Source organism: Salvelinus alpinus, chromosome 9 (genome assembly GCF_045679555.1).
Source record: "Salvelinus alpinus chromosome 9, SLU_Salpinus.1, whole genome shotgun sequence".
NCBI lineage: Eukaryota > Metazoa > Chordata > Actinopteri > Salmoniformes > Salmonidae > Salvelinus > Salvelinus alpinus.
The window spans coordinates 37,738,599-37,755,422 of record NC_092094.1 but is presented as its reverse complement, the minus strand read 5'-3'; the positions used below and the strand labels follow the sequence as shown (position 1 = coordinate 37,755,422).

Here is a 16,824-nt window from a genome sequence, read left to right as displayed (position 1 = left end):
AATCCCCCCCCCCCCAAAAAAAGAAAAGATGTATGTTTTCAAAGACGTAGCCTAGGATGCAATACTCGTTATCAATTGAAGGAGAACAAAAACTACTCAGCCTACATTTGAACACCACCGCAGAAGCTTCGCTATTCGGCATCTTCCCAATTCAGTAGGCTAGTTTTGTTGTTTGGCTACTTGAACTAGGGCCTATCCCTCACAGCCCATCTCTTCCAATGCATTGTGTGCATCATATTCTACTAAATGAAGAGCCGAAATGAGTATAACATCCTAGCATTCAAACCATACCTAATTTTGGAAAATTCACATACTATAAGACATAATTTTGCATACTGAGAACGCCTCATGTGCGATTGTTGTTTCCCGCTATTTGTTGATTTCGATAGCACATCCCCATTTCTAATTGATCAGCTGTTGTCAAAGCCGAAATGAGTATGGCATCCGGGCATTTAGCGTATACTTGAATTTCAAAATGTTGTCTACTATTAAACAGCCTACTATTTAGGACACTAGTATGGGTATCCGGACACGGCCATGGTCTCTGCTCTGATGTGCCCTTCAGCCACTTCTTACATAATCCGCTTTGCTGATAAAGTGCAGCTGACCTATAAATAAGATGCTGTGTAAGAAATGTGGCCTATGTAATTTGTTCTGGGCATCTAAATAAACAAGATAATAAATGGTGCCATGACCAATTGTATGTGTCAATCAGTCAGTGACTAGGTGAATTACTTAGATAGTGACTCTAAAAAATGTTGCTATTATGATATCAGTGCTGCCATGGTCTATTTCAGATCCCTTCTGCATATATTTACATGTGTAGCACACAGTCTGGTCGTTCCCAGATTGGGGTGTTGGTCAAGATAACCATGTTGGCAGTGAAATGTAAGAGGACCAGGGGAGGCCACATGGGTGCCTTCAGATGGCCAGCAGTCGTGTTCGGTGCCAGGCCAGAGACTGGCTTTTTGAGTGGGTTATCATGGCACGACACGAGGCCTCTACCACCAACTATGCAAACCACACCCATATGATCCAGGAACACAGAGATCACAGTGAAAGTAGTGGTTTTCCTTACCTTAACTAAACCTTGCCGTATTGGATCAGTTGAATGCTCCACTTTTGCTGCTTTAGTAAGCATAGCCGTAGCAGAGATGAAATGAATGTCAGAGAGTCACTGGGCTGGACAGAGGGAGGGAGCCAGGGAGGAAATGGATGCTGGCTCATTGGGGTTTTATCATGTGTGGTGAGCACAGGGAAATGGATCATAAAGAGTGAAAAGCTTCGGAAGCTGGAACAATGGAAATAGTTCTGCCAGCTATGGGACTGGAGTCATCCACACTCTCCAATGAGCAGGGAGATGATAACACTGGCAGGGCTCAGAGTCAGAACATCATTAAACCATATTGATAGAAACACATCAAGTAGGCCTATATATGGCTGCATACAGAGGAGTGGGTGTTGCATAAATGCTAGAGTAGATTGATGCTTGGTCACATAGCAGCGAGTGACTGCATGGACTGCCTCTCCACAGTTCTAGGGCTGATGTATAGGAGTGTTTTCTCCCTTCATGTAAGTGACATTGCCCTTGGACAAAGACTTGTGGAATGTGTTGAGAGGAAGGAAAAACACAGGGTAGCCATGGCAACAGGATTGGACTGAGAGAAAGAAGAGGTTGAGAGATACTGAGAGAAGGAAGTAGAGGGAGACAATCAGATGACTAGTGAGAGGAAGGGAGCGAGAGAAAGGCTAAGGACGAGGACACATTTGAAAGATGGCAGGAGCGAGAAGAAGGAGAGGAGAGAGAGGAAAAGGGAGAGAGTTAGAGAGAAAGACAGAAGGAGCGAGAGCGGTTGCTTGACTGTTGAGAGAGCAGCTCCAATAAAAACTTCACACTTTAGATTAAAGAGGTGTGAGCCAGCTGGCCAGCCCAGCCGAGGGGGGGGGAGAACTCCGTTCCATGCTGCCACACCCCTGTCTGCACATTAGAGGTTGATACAGGAAAAGGTATGGGAGTGAAGTTCTAGAGTCAAGTTCGGGACAGGACAGGATCGACAGTCCACAGGAATGGGCAGTACAGGAATACTTAGAAACAGAGTTTTTTGGGGGGGGGGGATTAGAAATATGTGATCGACCGGCTCGATTCGGTCTTATGTAGCATAATTTTAAATTGTGTTTTTTACATTGGATACAAGTAGAGACTACTAGTAGAGAAAATTGTGTATCATACACTACAGTTGAGGAACCATGGGAAAGTAATTCTGCTTTGAAAGTTGATAAACTTGTAACCTTACTTTTGGCCCTTGAATGTTTTGGTACACCTACTGGAGGGCTCTTTGTCTACACCTATTCAGCATCGTTCACACCCTCTAAAGCCTTAGCCCCACCCATCTCTTTAAGGATTCACATGTGAGGCCGTGTACTAAACAACCAAAGATTTCAAAACTAAAGGCTGGTTTATACTACAGGTGTGTTTGTAAATTTGATCTGGAGTGCCAGAGTGTGCTCTGGGTGTTCATAAACTCAGAGCGTTGCCAGATTGTTCGTACGTAAACTGAGCATTCAGAGTGCACACTGGACGCGCTGGCCGAGGAGTAGGGTTGATCCGATCGTTCTGACACAACAACAGCAGTCAAGCACGCAAGCTAACTGGTTAATGTTGGCTAGCTTGCTAGCTACTTCCAGACACAAATGAGAACAGCTCACTGACCATTTTACTCGCCCTAGCAGAGCTGGTTAGGCTGTTTTTATGTTATCCAGAGCGTTGATGACAGCAAATGTGCTGCTGGCAACAATTTTGTTCAAATATTTTTTATTGAACACACACAAGAATGGTGTATAGGTATAAAAGACAGGTATACAATTCTTATCTAAACATAAAAGAGCAGACAGAAACAACAAGACCCAGAGTTCTGGGTACAAAACAAATATTACAAAACAAGACATACAGAACAAGGACAGGTAGAAAGAAAGAGGGTAGATGTCACCCCCCCACTTATTCCCCCCCTTTATCCCTCCACCTTATTCCCCTCCCGACTGCTCGGGTGGCGGAGCCAGCACATGCTGCCCAAAGGTAGATTAAAATATTACAATTGAGAGTGCGTTAAAAAGTACAAATTCACAGCGCCGACTGGTCCAAGTAAGAGAGGAAAGGCTGCCAGATTTGATCAAATGTTGATAATTTATTGTTCAGTATATATCTAATTCTTTCTAAGTGTACAGTGTTTGCCAATTCGCTGAGCCATAATTTGGTAGAGGGCGCTTCCCTCCTTTTCCAAAACAACAAGATTTGTTTTTTTGCCGAAATGAGACTGTAAGAGATGAGTTGCTTTTGGGGGTTGGTTAATCCGTTTAAGGAATCAGACACTCCCAGGATTATCAGAAGCGGGTCTGGGTCAATTGAAGTCTCCAGAACTTCAGAAAGGATCCTAAAAATTCCACACCAATAACCATACAAGCTAGAGCATAGGGCAAAGCAGTGGAGTAGTGTACCCTGCGCAGCCTGACATGTATCACACATAGGGGATGTATCAGGAAATATCCTATGCAGTTTGGTTTTGGAATAGTGTAATCTGTGTAATACCTTGAATTGTATGAGACGATGTCTGGAGTTAATGGAGCAGGTGTGGATATACTCCAAGCTATCTTCCCGGTCTGCCACCGAAATGTCAATCCCTAGTTCTTCCTCCCATTTTGCCTTAATGGCATCTGTAGAAGGTGTGCTAACAGATTGAAAAGCATCATATAGACGAGATATCAGTTTGTCTGAGGTGGGGGATGTTTTTATGCATCCGTCCAACATGGAAGGTTTAGCGTTCCCAAATGTTGGGAGGTGTTTTCTAACATAGTCTCTGATTTGTAGGTATCTGAAAAAGTTACTTCTGGGAAGATTATAAGTTTCCCTCAGCAACTCAAAGGAAGCAAAGGTCCCTTCTATATATAAATCCCCTATGGTACTTATCCCCAACTCTCCCCATCGCTCAAAGGTGTTATCAAGGTTAGAGGGGGCAAAGGAGGGATTCCTGGCAACAGGGAATGACAGAATGACATTGGTCTAAGCTCAAAGTGGACTTTAATTTGCTTCCAGATTCGGACTGTGCTATGTATAATAGGATTGTTACGATAAAGTGAAATCTCCAGATTGACAGGCGACAAAATCACAGCACCAATAGAGAAGGGGTGACACTCCTCACGCTCCATACTAAGCCAGCTGGATGATGGACGTGCGTCATCCAGTAAAAACATAACAGCGCGGAGGTTAGCGGCCCAGTAATAAAATATACAATTTGGGAGAGACAATCCTCCTTCCATCTTGGATTTGCAGAGGTGTTTTTTACCTATCCTGTGTGTTTTATAATCCCAGATGAAAGGATTGATAATTGAGTCCAGTTGTTTATGAAAGGATTTAGGTATGAATACTGGGATGTTCTGGTATAGGTAGAGCAGTTGTGGGAGGAAGACCATTTTAATGGCATTAATTCTTCCGAGCAGAGAAATTGGGAGAGTTCTCCAAAATTGTATGTTTGTCTTGAGTTTTTGCATCAGAGAGGGGAAATTCTCTCTCTGATGTAGTTACCAAACAAGGAGTATTGTTTGGTAACTACAATTCCTAGATAAGTTATCTTCAGAAAAATTCACCTAACTGGAAGATGTTCTAGCCAAGAGGTGTTTTGCAACCGTATGGGCATTAATTCACTCTTGTTCCATTTTATTCTGTATCCCGAGAAGGTACCAAACAAATTAATCACATCCAGAATAGCTGGAATACTAGCTTGGGGTTCTGTTACATAGAGGAGAATGTCATCTGCGTATAGGGAAATCTTATTTAGAGTATCTTTAGTATTATAGCCGTGTATTGCTGCATGAGATCTAATCGCCTGAGCGAGAGGTTCAATGATTAGGGCGAAGAGCATAGGCGACAGCGCACAACCCTGCCTTGTCCCTCTGTAAAGGTTAAATCGGGGCGACAATGATTGGTTAGTGAGTATTCTCGCACAGGGGTTCCTATATAAAAGCTGGATCCAATTTATGAACCCATCTCCAATATAAAATGTCTGTAGGACCTTGAATAGATAGGACCACTCAACTTGGTCAAAGGCCTTTTCGGCGTCAAGAGATATAACGGCAAGGTCCACGTTGGGTAACCTCTGAGAATACATCATGTCGAAGAGGCGCCTGAGATTGAAGAATGAGTTTCTGTTAGGGATAAAGCCGGTCTGGTCCGAATGGACCAATTTGCCAATTAAAGTGCTAAGCCTGTTAATTAATATAGGTTGGAGTCTGTCTGAGTGTGTGGACAGGTGTCTTTTATACAGGTAACGAGTTCAAACAGGTGCAGTTAATACAGGTAATGAGTGGAGAACAGGAGGGCTTCTTAAAGAAAAACTAACAGGTCTGTGAGACCCGGAATTCTTACTGGTTGGTAGGTGATCAAATACTTATGTCATGCAATAAAATGCAAATTAATTACTTAAAAATCATACAATGTGATTTTCTGGATTTTTGAAGTGTACCTATGATAAAAATTACAGACCTCTACATGCTTTGTAAGTAGGAAAACCTGCAAAATCGGCAGTGTATCCAATACTTGTTCTCCCCACTGTATATATATATATATATATATATATATATATATATATAAATGCCAGAAGGCATTTCTGACAAAAAACGCATTTTGATAAAAAAAAATACGTTTACATTCAAATGGCTCTCCTGTGAAGTAGTGACATGCAACATACTCCTAGTTTCCTGAAATGATATACTCCTAGTTTCCTGAAATGAGTCACATATTTGTTTTCCTCCATTCAGGGTTCATACACATTTTGATAAATGGAATTTCATGACTTTTCCATTACTTTTAACCAAATTTCAATGACCAACAATTGGTGGCCTCTCTATGTACAATACGTATAAAAAACCAAGTGTAATGTGGTATCGACACTGGTAGGCTGCTCTCTGATTCCATGTACCACCTCCTGTCTTTGAGCAAGGCACTTAACCCCCCACAAAGTAGAATACCTGTTAGGCAACTGTCTAAAACACATGTGGTCAACCCTCAGTCTGGAAAGATACTGGGTGTGCAGGCTTTTGATCAAACCCTGCTCAAACACGTCAGAGACAGTTTATCAAGGTCAGTTGAGCAACTCATTTCTAAAATGTGTTTTTTTCGAGGGGGACGGGAATAAATGCCATGCGCACCCATTAGCTCTCCTGGGGGATGGTTGACCACCCGTGATGTAAAACGTTGCAACATTACAACCAAATACGTTTTATGCCTTTTCGAAATAATTTGCTCATTCAATATATTAAAGGTTAAATGGCTATGATAGGCTACAAATCTTTCTATTCACCTGTAGTCATATTTAGCTACCTTAGAAGTGTTTACTTTGCAGGCTGACTAGCATCATTGAGTTACAATGCTCCATACATTGGATCCCCAAATCAACTGGAAGTATCCACAAACAAGTTTTGTATAATCATATTCCAAAAGAAAGGCTACATATCATGTTTTCCTAAAATGAATATTCACGATTCACAAATTATTAATTTGATTCACATGATTCGATTCAATGCGATTGAACCGTTTCAAATAATAAAATGAAAATCACTAATGAAGTGAATCATTAGTTTCATCAAAAATATTAGTTTTAATGAATCATATGAATCGTTCAAAAAAGTAAATCAACTTTGTATGGCCTTATTCGCGAGTGTCAGTGGATGTTTTTTGGGACATTGATGACATGACAAAAACATTTATAGCTTAACAGTTAACTAGAGGGTACAAGATATGTTTTGAATTGTCTACCTACCTAGTTAGTCTCTTCTCTATCATGTTTTTTTAGGCTTACCTGATGCTGCATTGTCCGACTGCCTCACTCTCCTTGACCAACGGCCCACACTTCTCGCACACAAGGAGGCGTGCAAACACAGACGCGCTAAAGTGTCGTTCCGAGCCTGGCTGATTTTTATTTGATTGTTAAAATATTTAAAACTGTGCCTGAATAAATTACATTAAAACAAATTAAATAAATTTCCATGACTTTTTCAAAACTTTTCAGATTTGAATATTTTCCAAAACTTTTCCAGGCCTGGAAAACACACGCTTAAAATTTCATGACTTTTCCAGGATTTTCATGACCGTACAAACCCTGTCCATTCGAGTACTAGAAAAAAATATCATGCGAGCACTCGAACAATCAAAAAGGTTAAATGACCATCCCGGTGAGCAGCTATGGAAGGAAGTTATGTCTGATTTCTGCCGTGTATAAATTAACATGGGATGGGACAGAAGTGATTTTTATTGGGACCGGACCACTGGCAAGGACAGGAAAGTTCCGGGGTTATATAGGCATCAGGACAGTACGGGGGAAAAAATTTACGAGACAAGACAGGACAGGAATTAATTTTCACTCCCGTGTCAACCTCTACTGCACATATAGGCTATATGGAGAAACACTCACACATTCACACTAACATACAAATCTAAACAGGGGTCCTCAACAGGACACACCTTTCAGGGACTCACCTGCCCTTCATTCCCTATTCTCCCTCTCACATTCATTCTCTCCTCTTATTCTCCCCGCCCGTCTCACTGAGGCAGCTAATCATCTCTCTTTCTGTGACGGTACCTCGTTCTCTTTCTCCATTAGGGAGAGAAAGAGAGATTCTCTACCTGGGGACAGTGACCTCTGACCGATATCACAAATTTATTTTGGGGAGTTTACTTTTGGGTCATACACACACACACACACACACACACACAAACAGGCATGCATGCAGGGACGAACACAAACTCACGCATGCGCACAAACACGCGCAAGGACGCGCACTCACACACACACACACACGCATGGACGCACACACACACAAACACACACTCACACTCGCGCGCACACACACTCTAAATTACTTGACTGAGAATGGCAAAAGCATAGAGAATAGTATTTCTAAGGACACAACCCCTGTGGCCTGTCATCTCCTGGTTCAGGTTCTAGCAGCAGAAAGAGATAATATCACAATCAATAGCAGCTGGGTATTTCAGAGGCCTTGTCCCAAGGTATCGATAGCATTGGTTTGATTAAAATATAAAGGACTTCCTGGAAAGCTCAGAGTCAGTGGTATCCCTCCTGTTTTAGAGAGGGAACAGAGCATGGCAGGGGAATGGATACAACACAACACATGAGAGGAGGCATTAGGAGGGCAGCTCAGATATCCTACTGTACACCTTCCTTCACCCTGTCTTGTCCTCTTAATAAGGCCACTCTGAGGTCATGTACTGACACAGCTATGGACCCTTGACCACATTACCCTCCAGCTCACACTGCAATCCTGCTATCGGCAGTTTAACATTGCGGATAGAACCAATATCCAATCCCAAACCATTCCCACCATCTTCATCATTCATCATCGTCATTGTTGGCACCACCGTAATTTAACAATGCTGCTATAAACGAATCATGGCACAGTACAAGTGACATGTCTACTAAACACATTTATCTCATGTTCTTCCTGACCGTATATTCATCATGGTCTGAATGCAGTATTACAATTTGAAATGTCTGCTTACCTCCTTGGTGCTGGGTATTAATAGTAGTAATATTAAAGACAGATAGTGTGTTGTGTGAATCTACATTTTCTCCTGCACTCCTCCTCTCAGTAAGAGATTTATAGAAGCCAGTCAACAAGCAGAGACGAATGTGCTCTTTTCCATATCCTGTCAGAGCCTTGTGGCCAATTATCTGCTACAACATTGAGGTTATGGATTTTCACAGATGGATAAGGATGGATGGGTGTTTTGACTGGTTTCACTTGTTAAAATCCTGTGGGTGAATATATCGGTGTCCATCAGTGTTTGACAGTTTGTGTATTTGTTGATATACATGTGTTTTTGAGAGGCCTTCACTACAGTATATAGTGGTAACAGCACACAATGCTCTGCTTACTAATGTGCGTGACAGTGTGTGTGTGTGTGTGTGTCTGCGTGTCTGTCTGTCTAGTTGTAGTCCATTCCCTCAGTGCTACAGTGTACAGATAGAGCAGTAGAGAAACTCACTTTTCTCTCCTTGTCTCCGTACTCCAGGCCCAGGGTGTCCATGGCACGGACGATGGCAGCCAGAGACTGGATTGTGTTGCTGTAGACCACAGGCTTGTACTGCTTCACATCATCTCCAGAGAAGCCATCCTCATGGATAATCCTGCAAACATGAATGTGATTCATACAAGTCAGGTGGGCATTTACTTAAACAGGGAAGTAATTTCCACGGCACACATACTGGTGTCAGCCACGCAGAGGCACACATACTGGTGTCAGCCACGCAGAGGCACACATACTGGTGTCAGCCACGCAGAGGCACACATACTGGTGTCAGCCACGCAGAGGCACACATACTGGTGTCAGCCACGCAGAGGCACACATACTGGTGTCAGCCACGCAGAGGCACACATACTGGTGTCAGCCACGCAGAGGCACACATACTGGTGTCAGCCACGCAGAGGCACACATACTGGTGTCAGCCACGCAGAGGCACACATACTGGTGTCAGCCACGCAGAGGCACACATACTGGTGTCAGCCACGCAGAGGCACACATACTGGTGTCAGCCACGCAGAGGCACACATACTGGTGTCAGCCACGCAGAGGCACACATACTGGTGTCAGCCACGCAGAGGCACACATACTGTATCACACACACAGTCACGCGCGCACAGCCAAGCAGGCACAGCCACACGCACACAGTCACGCGCACACAGAAACACAGAGGCTTGGGTAGCCCTGAGCTCCTCTCTCTTCCTCAGCCTGGCTCCATCTTAATTCTATTTTCCTTTCATTTGTTCCGTTGCCGCTGTAGATGGCCGTTGAAGAAAGGGGGAGAGGGGGAGATCTGAGAGTTTCTCCCCCACCCAGCAGCCAGAGCTAGTCAAGGACCAGATGTGGAGAGTGCGCTCCATTAGGCAGATACACAGGAAGACTAGAGGTCGACCGATTAATCGGAATGGCCGATTAATTAGGGCCGATTTCAAGTTTTCATAACAATCGGAAATCTGTATTTTTGGACACCGAATTGGCCGATTAAAAAAAGAATAATCGTTTTTCCCCCCTTTATTTAACTAGGCAAGTCAGTTAAGAACACATTCGTATTTTCAATGACGGCCTAGGAACGGTGGGTCAACTGCCTTGTTCAGGGGCAGAACGACAGATTTTTACCTTGTCAGCTCGGGGATTCAATCTTGCAACCTTACGGTTAACTAGTCCAACACTCTAACCACCTGCTTTACATTGCACTCCACGAGGAGTTTGCCTGTTATGCGAATGCAGTAAGAAGCCAAGGTAAGTTGCTAGCTAGCATTAAACTTATAAAAAACAATCAATCAATCAATCATAATCACTAGTTAATGGTTGATGATATTACTAGTTTATCTAGCGTGTCCTGCGTTGCATATAATCGATGCAGTGCGCATTCGCGAAAAAGGACTGTCGTTGCTCCAACGTGTACCTAACCATAAACATCAATGCCTTTCTTAAAATCAATACACAAGTATATATTTTTAAACCTGCATATTTAGTTAATATTGCCTGCTAACATTACTTTCTTTTAACAAGGGGAAATGTGTCACTTCTCTTGCAACAGAGTCAGGGATAGTCCTATAATTCCTATAATAACTACAACCTAAAACTTCTTACCTGGAAATATTGAAGACTCATGTTAAAAGGAACCACCAGCTTTCATATGTTCTCATGTTCTGAGCAAGGAACTTAAACGTTAGCTTTCTTACATGGCACATATTGCACTTTTACTTTCTTCTCCAACACTTTGTTTTTGCATTATTTAAACCAAATTGAACATGTTTCATTATTTATTTGAGCCTAAATTGATTTTATTGATGTATTATATTAAGTTAAAATAAGTGTTCATTCAGTATTGTTGTAATTGTCATTATTACAAATGTAAAAATTAAATTGTCTGATTAATCGGTATCGGCTCTTTTTGGTCCTCCAATAATCGGTATCGGCGTTGAAAAATCATAATCGTTCGACCTCTAATGGAGACACATTGACCCCAGGCCTGAGATCTCCTCTTCACGACACAAACACCACAGCAGAGAGGCTCAGCCTATATACCCCCGACAGGCACCATTAACACCTCACCGCCCAGCCCCCACACCCTCACTGGTCATGATATCCAGTCCCCAGTCCTTTTAATGGACCAGACGGAGCATGAGCTCCTACCAACAAAGAGTACAGGCTGAGCTTTGTGTTTGTGAAAGTGAGTGTGTGTGTGCCCTTTGAAGTAGGCCAAGCATATAAAAAGAAAGGCAGAGAAATGTCAGTGCCCTAAGCCCTGACTTACTGCGCAAGAGAGAGGCAGAGTGTCCCAGCCCAAGAAGCCTGCGGCTGTAACACACAGATACAGTTTGTGATCCTCCAACAGCAATATGCCTCCTCTCCAGTAACATGCCTTTCATAAGACTCTTTGCAATGACTCTGTCTGTCTCGACTCATATCACTACTCTCTCAATACACTGACAAGCCTGAACTTGCCCTGCTGTGTGTGTGTGTGTGTGTGTGTGTGTGTGTGTGTGTGTGTGTGTTTGCACTTGCTTTCCTACATTATAAGCAGTGGTGTAAAGTACTTAAGTAAAAAATACTTTAAAGGTACTACTTAAGTAGTTTTTTGGGGTATCTGTACTTTACTATTTATACTTTGACTATTTTTACTTCACTACATTCCTTAAGAAAATATTATACTTTTTACTCCATACATTTTCCTTGACATTCAAAAGTACTCTTTACATTTTGAATGCTTAGAAAGACAGGAAATTAGTAAAATTAACACACACTTATCAAGAGAACATCCCTGGTCATTCCTACTGCCTCTGATCTGGCGGACACATGCTTCGTTTGTAAATTATGTCTGAGTGTTGGAGTGTGACCCTGGCTTTCAGTAAATAAAGAAAACAAGAAAATTGAGCCGTCTGGTTGGCTTAATATAAGGAATTAGACATTCATACTTTGACTTTTGATACTTAAGTATATTTTAAACCAAATACTTTTACTCAAGTAGAATTTTACTGGGTGACTTTTACTTTTACTTCAGTCATTTTCTTTTAAGGTATCTTTACTTTTACCCAAGTATGATAGTTGGGTACTTTTTCCACCACTGATTATCAGGAGCCCAATGTCCTAACATTTCACTGAAAAGGTAGGAAAATAACTTTTTAGAGGTCCGGAATTTGTTAAAATGCTATTTTAAGCTTAAGGGTTAGGATTAGGTTTTGGGGTGAAGGTTAGGGTTAGGTTTTGGGGTTAAGGTTAGGGTTAGGAATAGGTTTAGGGTTCTGGGTGTATCTGTGGGTGTAATAAACAGCACGGGGGACACACTGGTTCTGCACTACTGATACCTGGGCTGGTGGGCGGGGGGTTCCAGAAGGTTCCTACTCTACCCAGCACTGTCACGATCGTCATAATAAGCGGACCAAGGCGCAGCGGGATATGAGTACATCTTCTTTTAATAGAGATGACGAAACACGAAAACAAACACTTTTACAAAACAACAAACGACCGTGAAGCTATCAACGAAAGTGCACACACAAGCTACTAACGTACCACATAGACAATTACCCACAAACACCTAAAGCCTATGGCTGCCTTAAATATGGCTCCCAATCAGAGACTACAATAACCAGCTGTCTCTGATTGAGAACCAAATCAGGCAACCATAGACTTTCCTAAACACCTACACTGAACACAACCCCATACATACTACAAAACCCCCTAAACAATACACACACCCTAAACTAGACAAAACACACAAACATCCCCCATGTCACACCCTGGCCTAACTAAACTAATCAAGAAAATATATATAACAAAGGCCAGGGTGTGACAAGCACAGAGCATATGTGGAAGGGTTGAGGAAAGTACAGAAGGGAGGGGAGCTTTGCATTATATAGCATACTGTAAACTGTGTGTAGTTGTGTGAGTCACCTTACTTTGAGGAGTCCCATAATCCTGTGGTCAATGACTCTGGTATCGATTGTCAGAGCTTAGCTCCTCTCCAGGGGAAATGAAAGCTCTCTCAGACACTGTTTTCCTTCCTCTTTAACAGACTTGTTTTACTTGCTGGCATTGTGACTGGCAGACCAGGTGTGCCTTGGCAGAGATAGGCATGTGCCAGCCAGGACCCCCCCCCCCCCCCCCCCCCCCCCCGCCCCCATTGGGGGAACTAAGAGGCAGGTTAACACCTGGGTCATTCCATGTCATTTCAGCAAGCCATGATCTCAGACTGTTCTGAAATCCTTTGTGTACGGTAGTTAGAAAGATAAGATTATCATTCTGGCAACATTATTTTGTTGAAATATAACTTGATCTCTGAGGAATTAGGTTAATTGATTGCACCCAACTTGGCCAATTTGTAAATTCCAGGATTCATATAACATCCAATAAATATAGTACCTAACATCTGATTTGGACCTAACTTTTTTATACCAATGAGTTAGACCTGAGGAATCCAAAGGAATGGTCAAAAGACACCCATGGACCCCCTACACCAATCCCACCCTAACAAAAAATATTATACAGTATCAGTTCTCTATGTCTGGCAAGTAGTATGGTGCTGAAGCTTGGAGTGTTGTCATGATTGTCATGATTGTCATGATGGTGATGTCTCCCCCCACCCCGATCAGATAAATGAGTCCATGCCGTCCCTAGGAGGGGTGCGTCACTTGAGTGGGTTGAGTCACTGACGTGGTCTTCCTGTCAACCCCCTTGGGCTGTGCCGTGGGGGAGATCTTTGTGGGCTATACTCGGCCTTGTCTCAGGATGGTAAGTTGGTGGTTGAAGATATCCCTCTAGTGGTGTGGGGGCTGTGCTTTGGCAAAGTGGGTGGGGTTATATCCTGCCTGTTGGCCCTGTCCGGGGGTATCATCGGATGGGGCCACAGTGTCTCCTGACCCCTCCTGTCTCAGCCTCCAGTATTTATGCTGTAGTAGTTTATGTGTCGGGGGGCTAGGGTCAGTCTGTTATATCTGTAGTATTTCTCCTGTCTTATCCGGTGTCCTGTGAGAATTTATGTATGCTCTCTCTAATTCTCTCTTTCTTTCTTTCTCTTTCTCGGAGGACCTGAGCCCTAGGACCATGCCTCAGGACTACCTGGCATGATGACTCCTTGCTGTCCCCAGTCCACCCGGTCGTGCTGCTGCTCCAGTTTCAACTCTTCTGCCTGCGGCTATAGAACCCTGACCTGTTCACCGGACGTGCTACCTGTCCCAGACATGCTGTTGTCAACTCTCTAGAGACAGCAGGAGCTGTAGAGATACTCTCAATGATCGGCTATGAAAAGCCAACTGACATTTACTCCTGAGGTGCTGACCTGTTGCACCCTCGACAACTACTGCGATTATTATTGTTTGACCATGCTGGTCATTTATGAACATTTGAACATCTTGGCCATGTTCTGTTATAATCTCCACCCGGCACAGCCAGAAGAGGACTGGCCACCCCTCGTAGCCTGGTTCCTCTCTAGGTTTCTTCCTAGGATTTGGCCTTTCTAGGGAGTTTTTCCTAGCCACTGTGCTTCTACACCTGCATTGCTTGCTGTTTGGGGTTTTAGGCTGGGTTTCTGTATAGCACTTTGAGATATCAGCTGATGTAAGAAGGGCTTTATAAATACATTTGATTTGATTTGATTGAAGTTGTTAGGTTTATGTCCTATCCTACAGTCTGGTTTTACCAGGTTCTGACCACTAGCTGGTGCTGTTCCTGCTAGTAGGTGATTTCTTTTAAAGGCATAGTTCACACAAATGATAAAATGACATATAGGTTTCCGTGTAGGCAGTGTATGGACAAGGGATGAAAGCAACCCATGCTTCGTTTTGTTTACCTGGCCACTGTTTCAAATGCTAACTTTTTAGCATTAGTGGCACAAATCCAATGCAAGTCAGCGATACCTATATTAGCATTTCCACGCTTCATACCCAAATCATCTATAAGTAACATCATTGAGTTACACAATACATGTTTTGATACTTTAGGATGATTTGGACATGAAGTGTGAAAATACTAACATACATACCAGTGACTTACATTGGATTTGTAACACAAATGCTAAAAGGTTAGCATTTGAAACAGTGGACAACAAAACCAAAGCATGGATCTCTATCATACCTTGTCCATAGACTGCTTACATGGTAGGGAAGGACCTCATCCACCTGAGCCATGGTCTGTTCACCCCGCTACCATCTAAAAGAAGGAGACAGTAGAAAGCTGAGACTGATAAACAGCTTCTATCTCCAGGCCATCAGACTGTTAAACAGTCACCACTAGCTGGCCTCCGCCCAGTACCCTTCCCTGAAACTTAGTCACTGTTACTAGCCAGCTACCACCCGGTACTCTACCCTGCACCTTAAGAGACTTCTTTGGCCTATGTACATAGAGTCGTTGAACACTGGTCACCTTAATAATTTTTTACATATTCCTTTACCAACTTTATATGTATATACTGTATTCTAGTCATGGCACATCCTATATAACTACTGCTGTACACATATTTTTTATTGATATACTGTCCATATTATCTTTACACACCATTATATACAGTTCCTTCAGAAAGTATTCACACCACTTGACTTTTTCCACATTTTGTTGTTTTACAGACTGAATTTAAAATTGATAAAATTTAGAGTTTGTGTCACTGGCCTACACACAATACCCCATAATGTCAAAGGGGAATTATGTTTGACATTTTTTTTTTTTTTTTTTTTTACAAATTAATTATAAATGAAAAGCTGAACTGTCTTGAGTCAATACGTTTTAAACCCCTTTGTTATGGCAAGTCTAAATAAGTTCAGGAGCAAACATTTGCTTAACATGTCACATTTTTGAATGAGTACTTCATCTCTGTACCCAAAACATACAATTATCTATAAGGTCCCTAAGTCAAGCAGTGAATTTCAAAAACAGATTCAACCACAAAACCAGGGAGGTTTTCCAATGCCTCGCAAAGAAGGGAACCTATTGGTAAATAAAAAAGCAGAAGTTGAATATCCTTTTGAGCATGGTGAAGTAATTAATTACACTCGGGATGGTGTATCAATATACCCAGTCACTACAAAGATACAGGCGTCCTTACTAACTCAGTTGCCAGAGAGGATGGAAAAAGCTCAAGGAGTTCACCACGAGGCCAATGGTGACTTTAAAACAGTTAGAGTTGAATAGCTGTGACAGGAGAAAACTGAGGATGGATCAACAACATTGTAGTTACTCCACAATACTAACCTAAATGACAGAGTGAAAAAAAGGAATCATGTACAGAATGAAAATATTCCAAAACATGCATCCTGTTTGCAATAAGGCACTAAATTAATACAAGAAAAAAAGTGGAAAAGTAATTAACTTTATGTCCTGAATACAATGCATTAAGTTTGGGGCAAATCCAACACATCACTGAGTACCACTGTTCATATTTTCAAGCATCTGAGGCAGGATTGTGTCGAGGCACAGATCTGGGGAAGGGTACCAAAACATTTCTGAAAATGGCCTGCATACTCACCAGTCATGTCACCCATTGAGCATGTTTGGGATGCTCTGCATCGACATGTACAACAGCGTGTTCCAGTTCCCGCCAATATCCATCAACTTGGCACAGCCATTGAAGAGGAGTGGGACAACATTCCACAGGCCACAGTCAACAGCCTGATTTACATTTACATTTAAGTCATTTAGCAGACGCTCTTATCCAGAGCGACTATGCCTGATCAACTTTATGTGAAGGAGATGTGTCACACTGCATAAGGAAAATGGTGATCACACCAGATACTGACTGATTT

The 16,824-nt window shown here is 42.5% G+C and overlaps 1 protein-coding gene across 3 annotated transcripts in view; it reads right to left on the bottom strand.

Annotated features, from left to right (window-relative positions):
• Positions 1-16,824, bottom strand: part of LOC139584763 (guanine nucleotide-binding protein G(o) subunit alpha) — a 134,735-nt gene that overhangs the window by 79,219 nt on the left and 38,692 nt on the right. For all 3 annotated transcript variants that reach the window (XM_071416955.1, XM_071416953.1, XM_071416954.1), the window contains exon 3: positions 9,053-9,194. In XM_071416955.1, the coding sequence (XP_071273056.1) occupies positions 9,053-9,194 (142 nt within the window). The remainder of the gene's footprint in view (positions 1-9,052; positions 9,195-16,824) is intronic.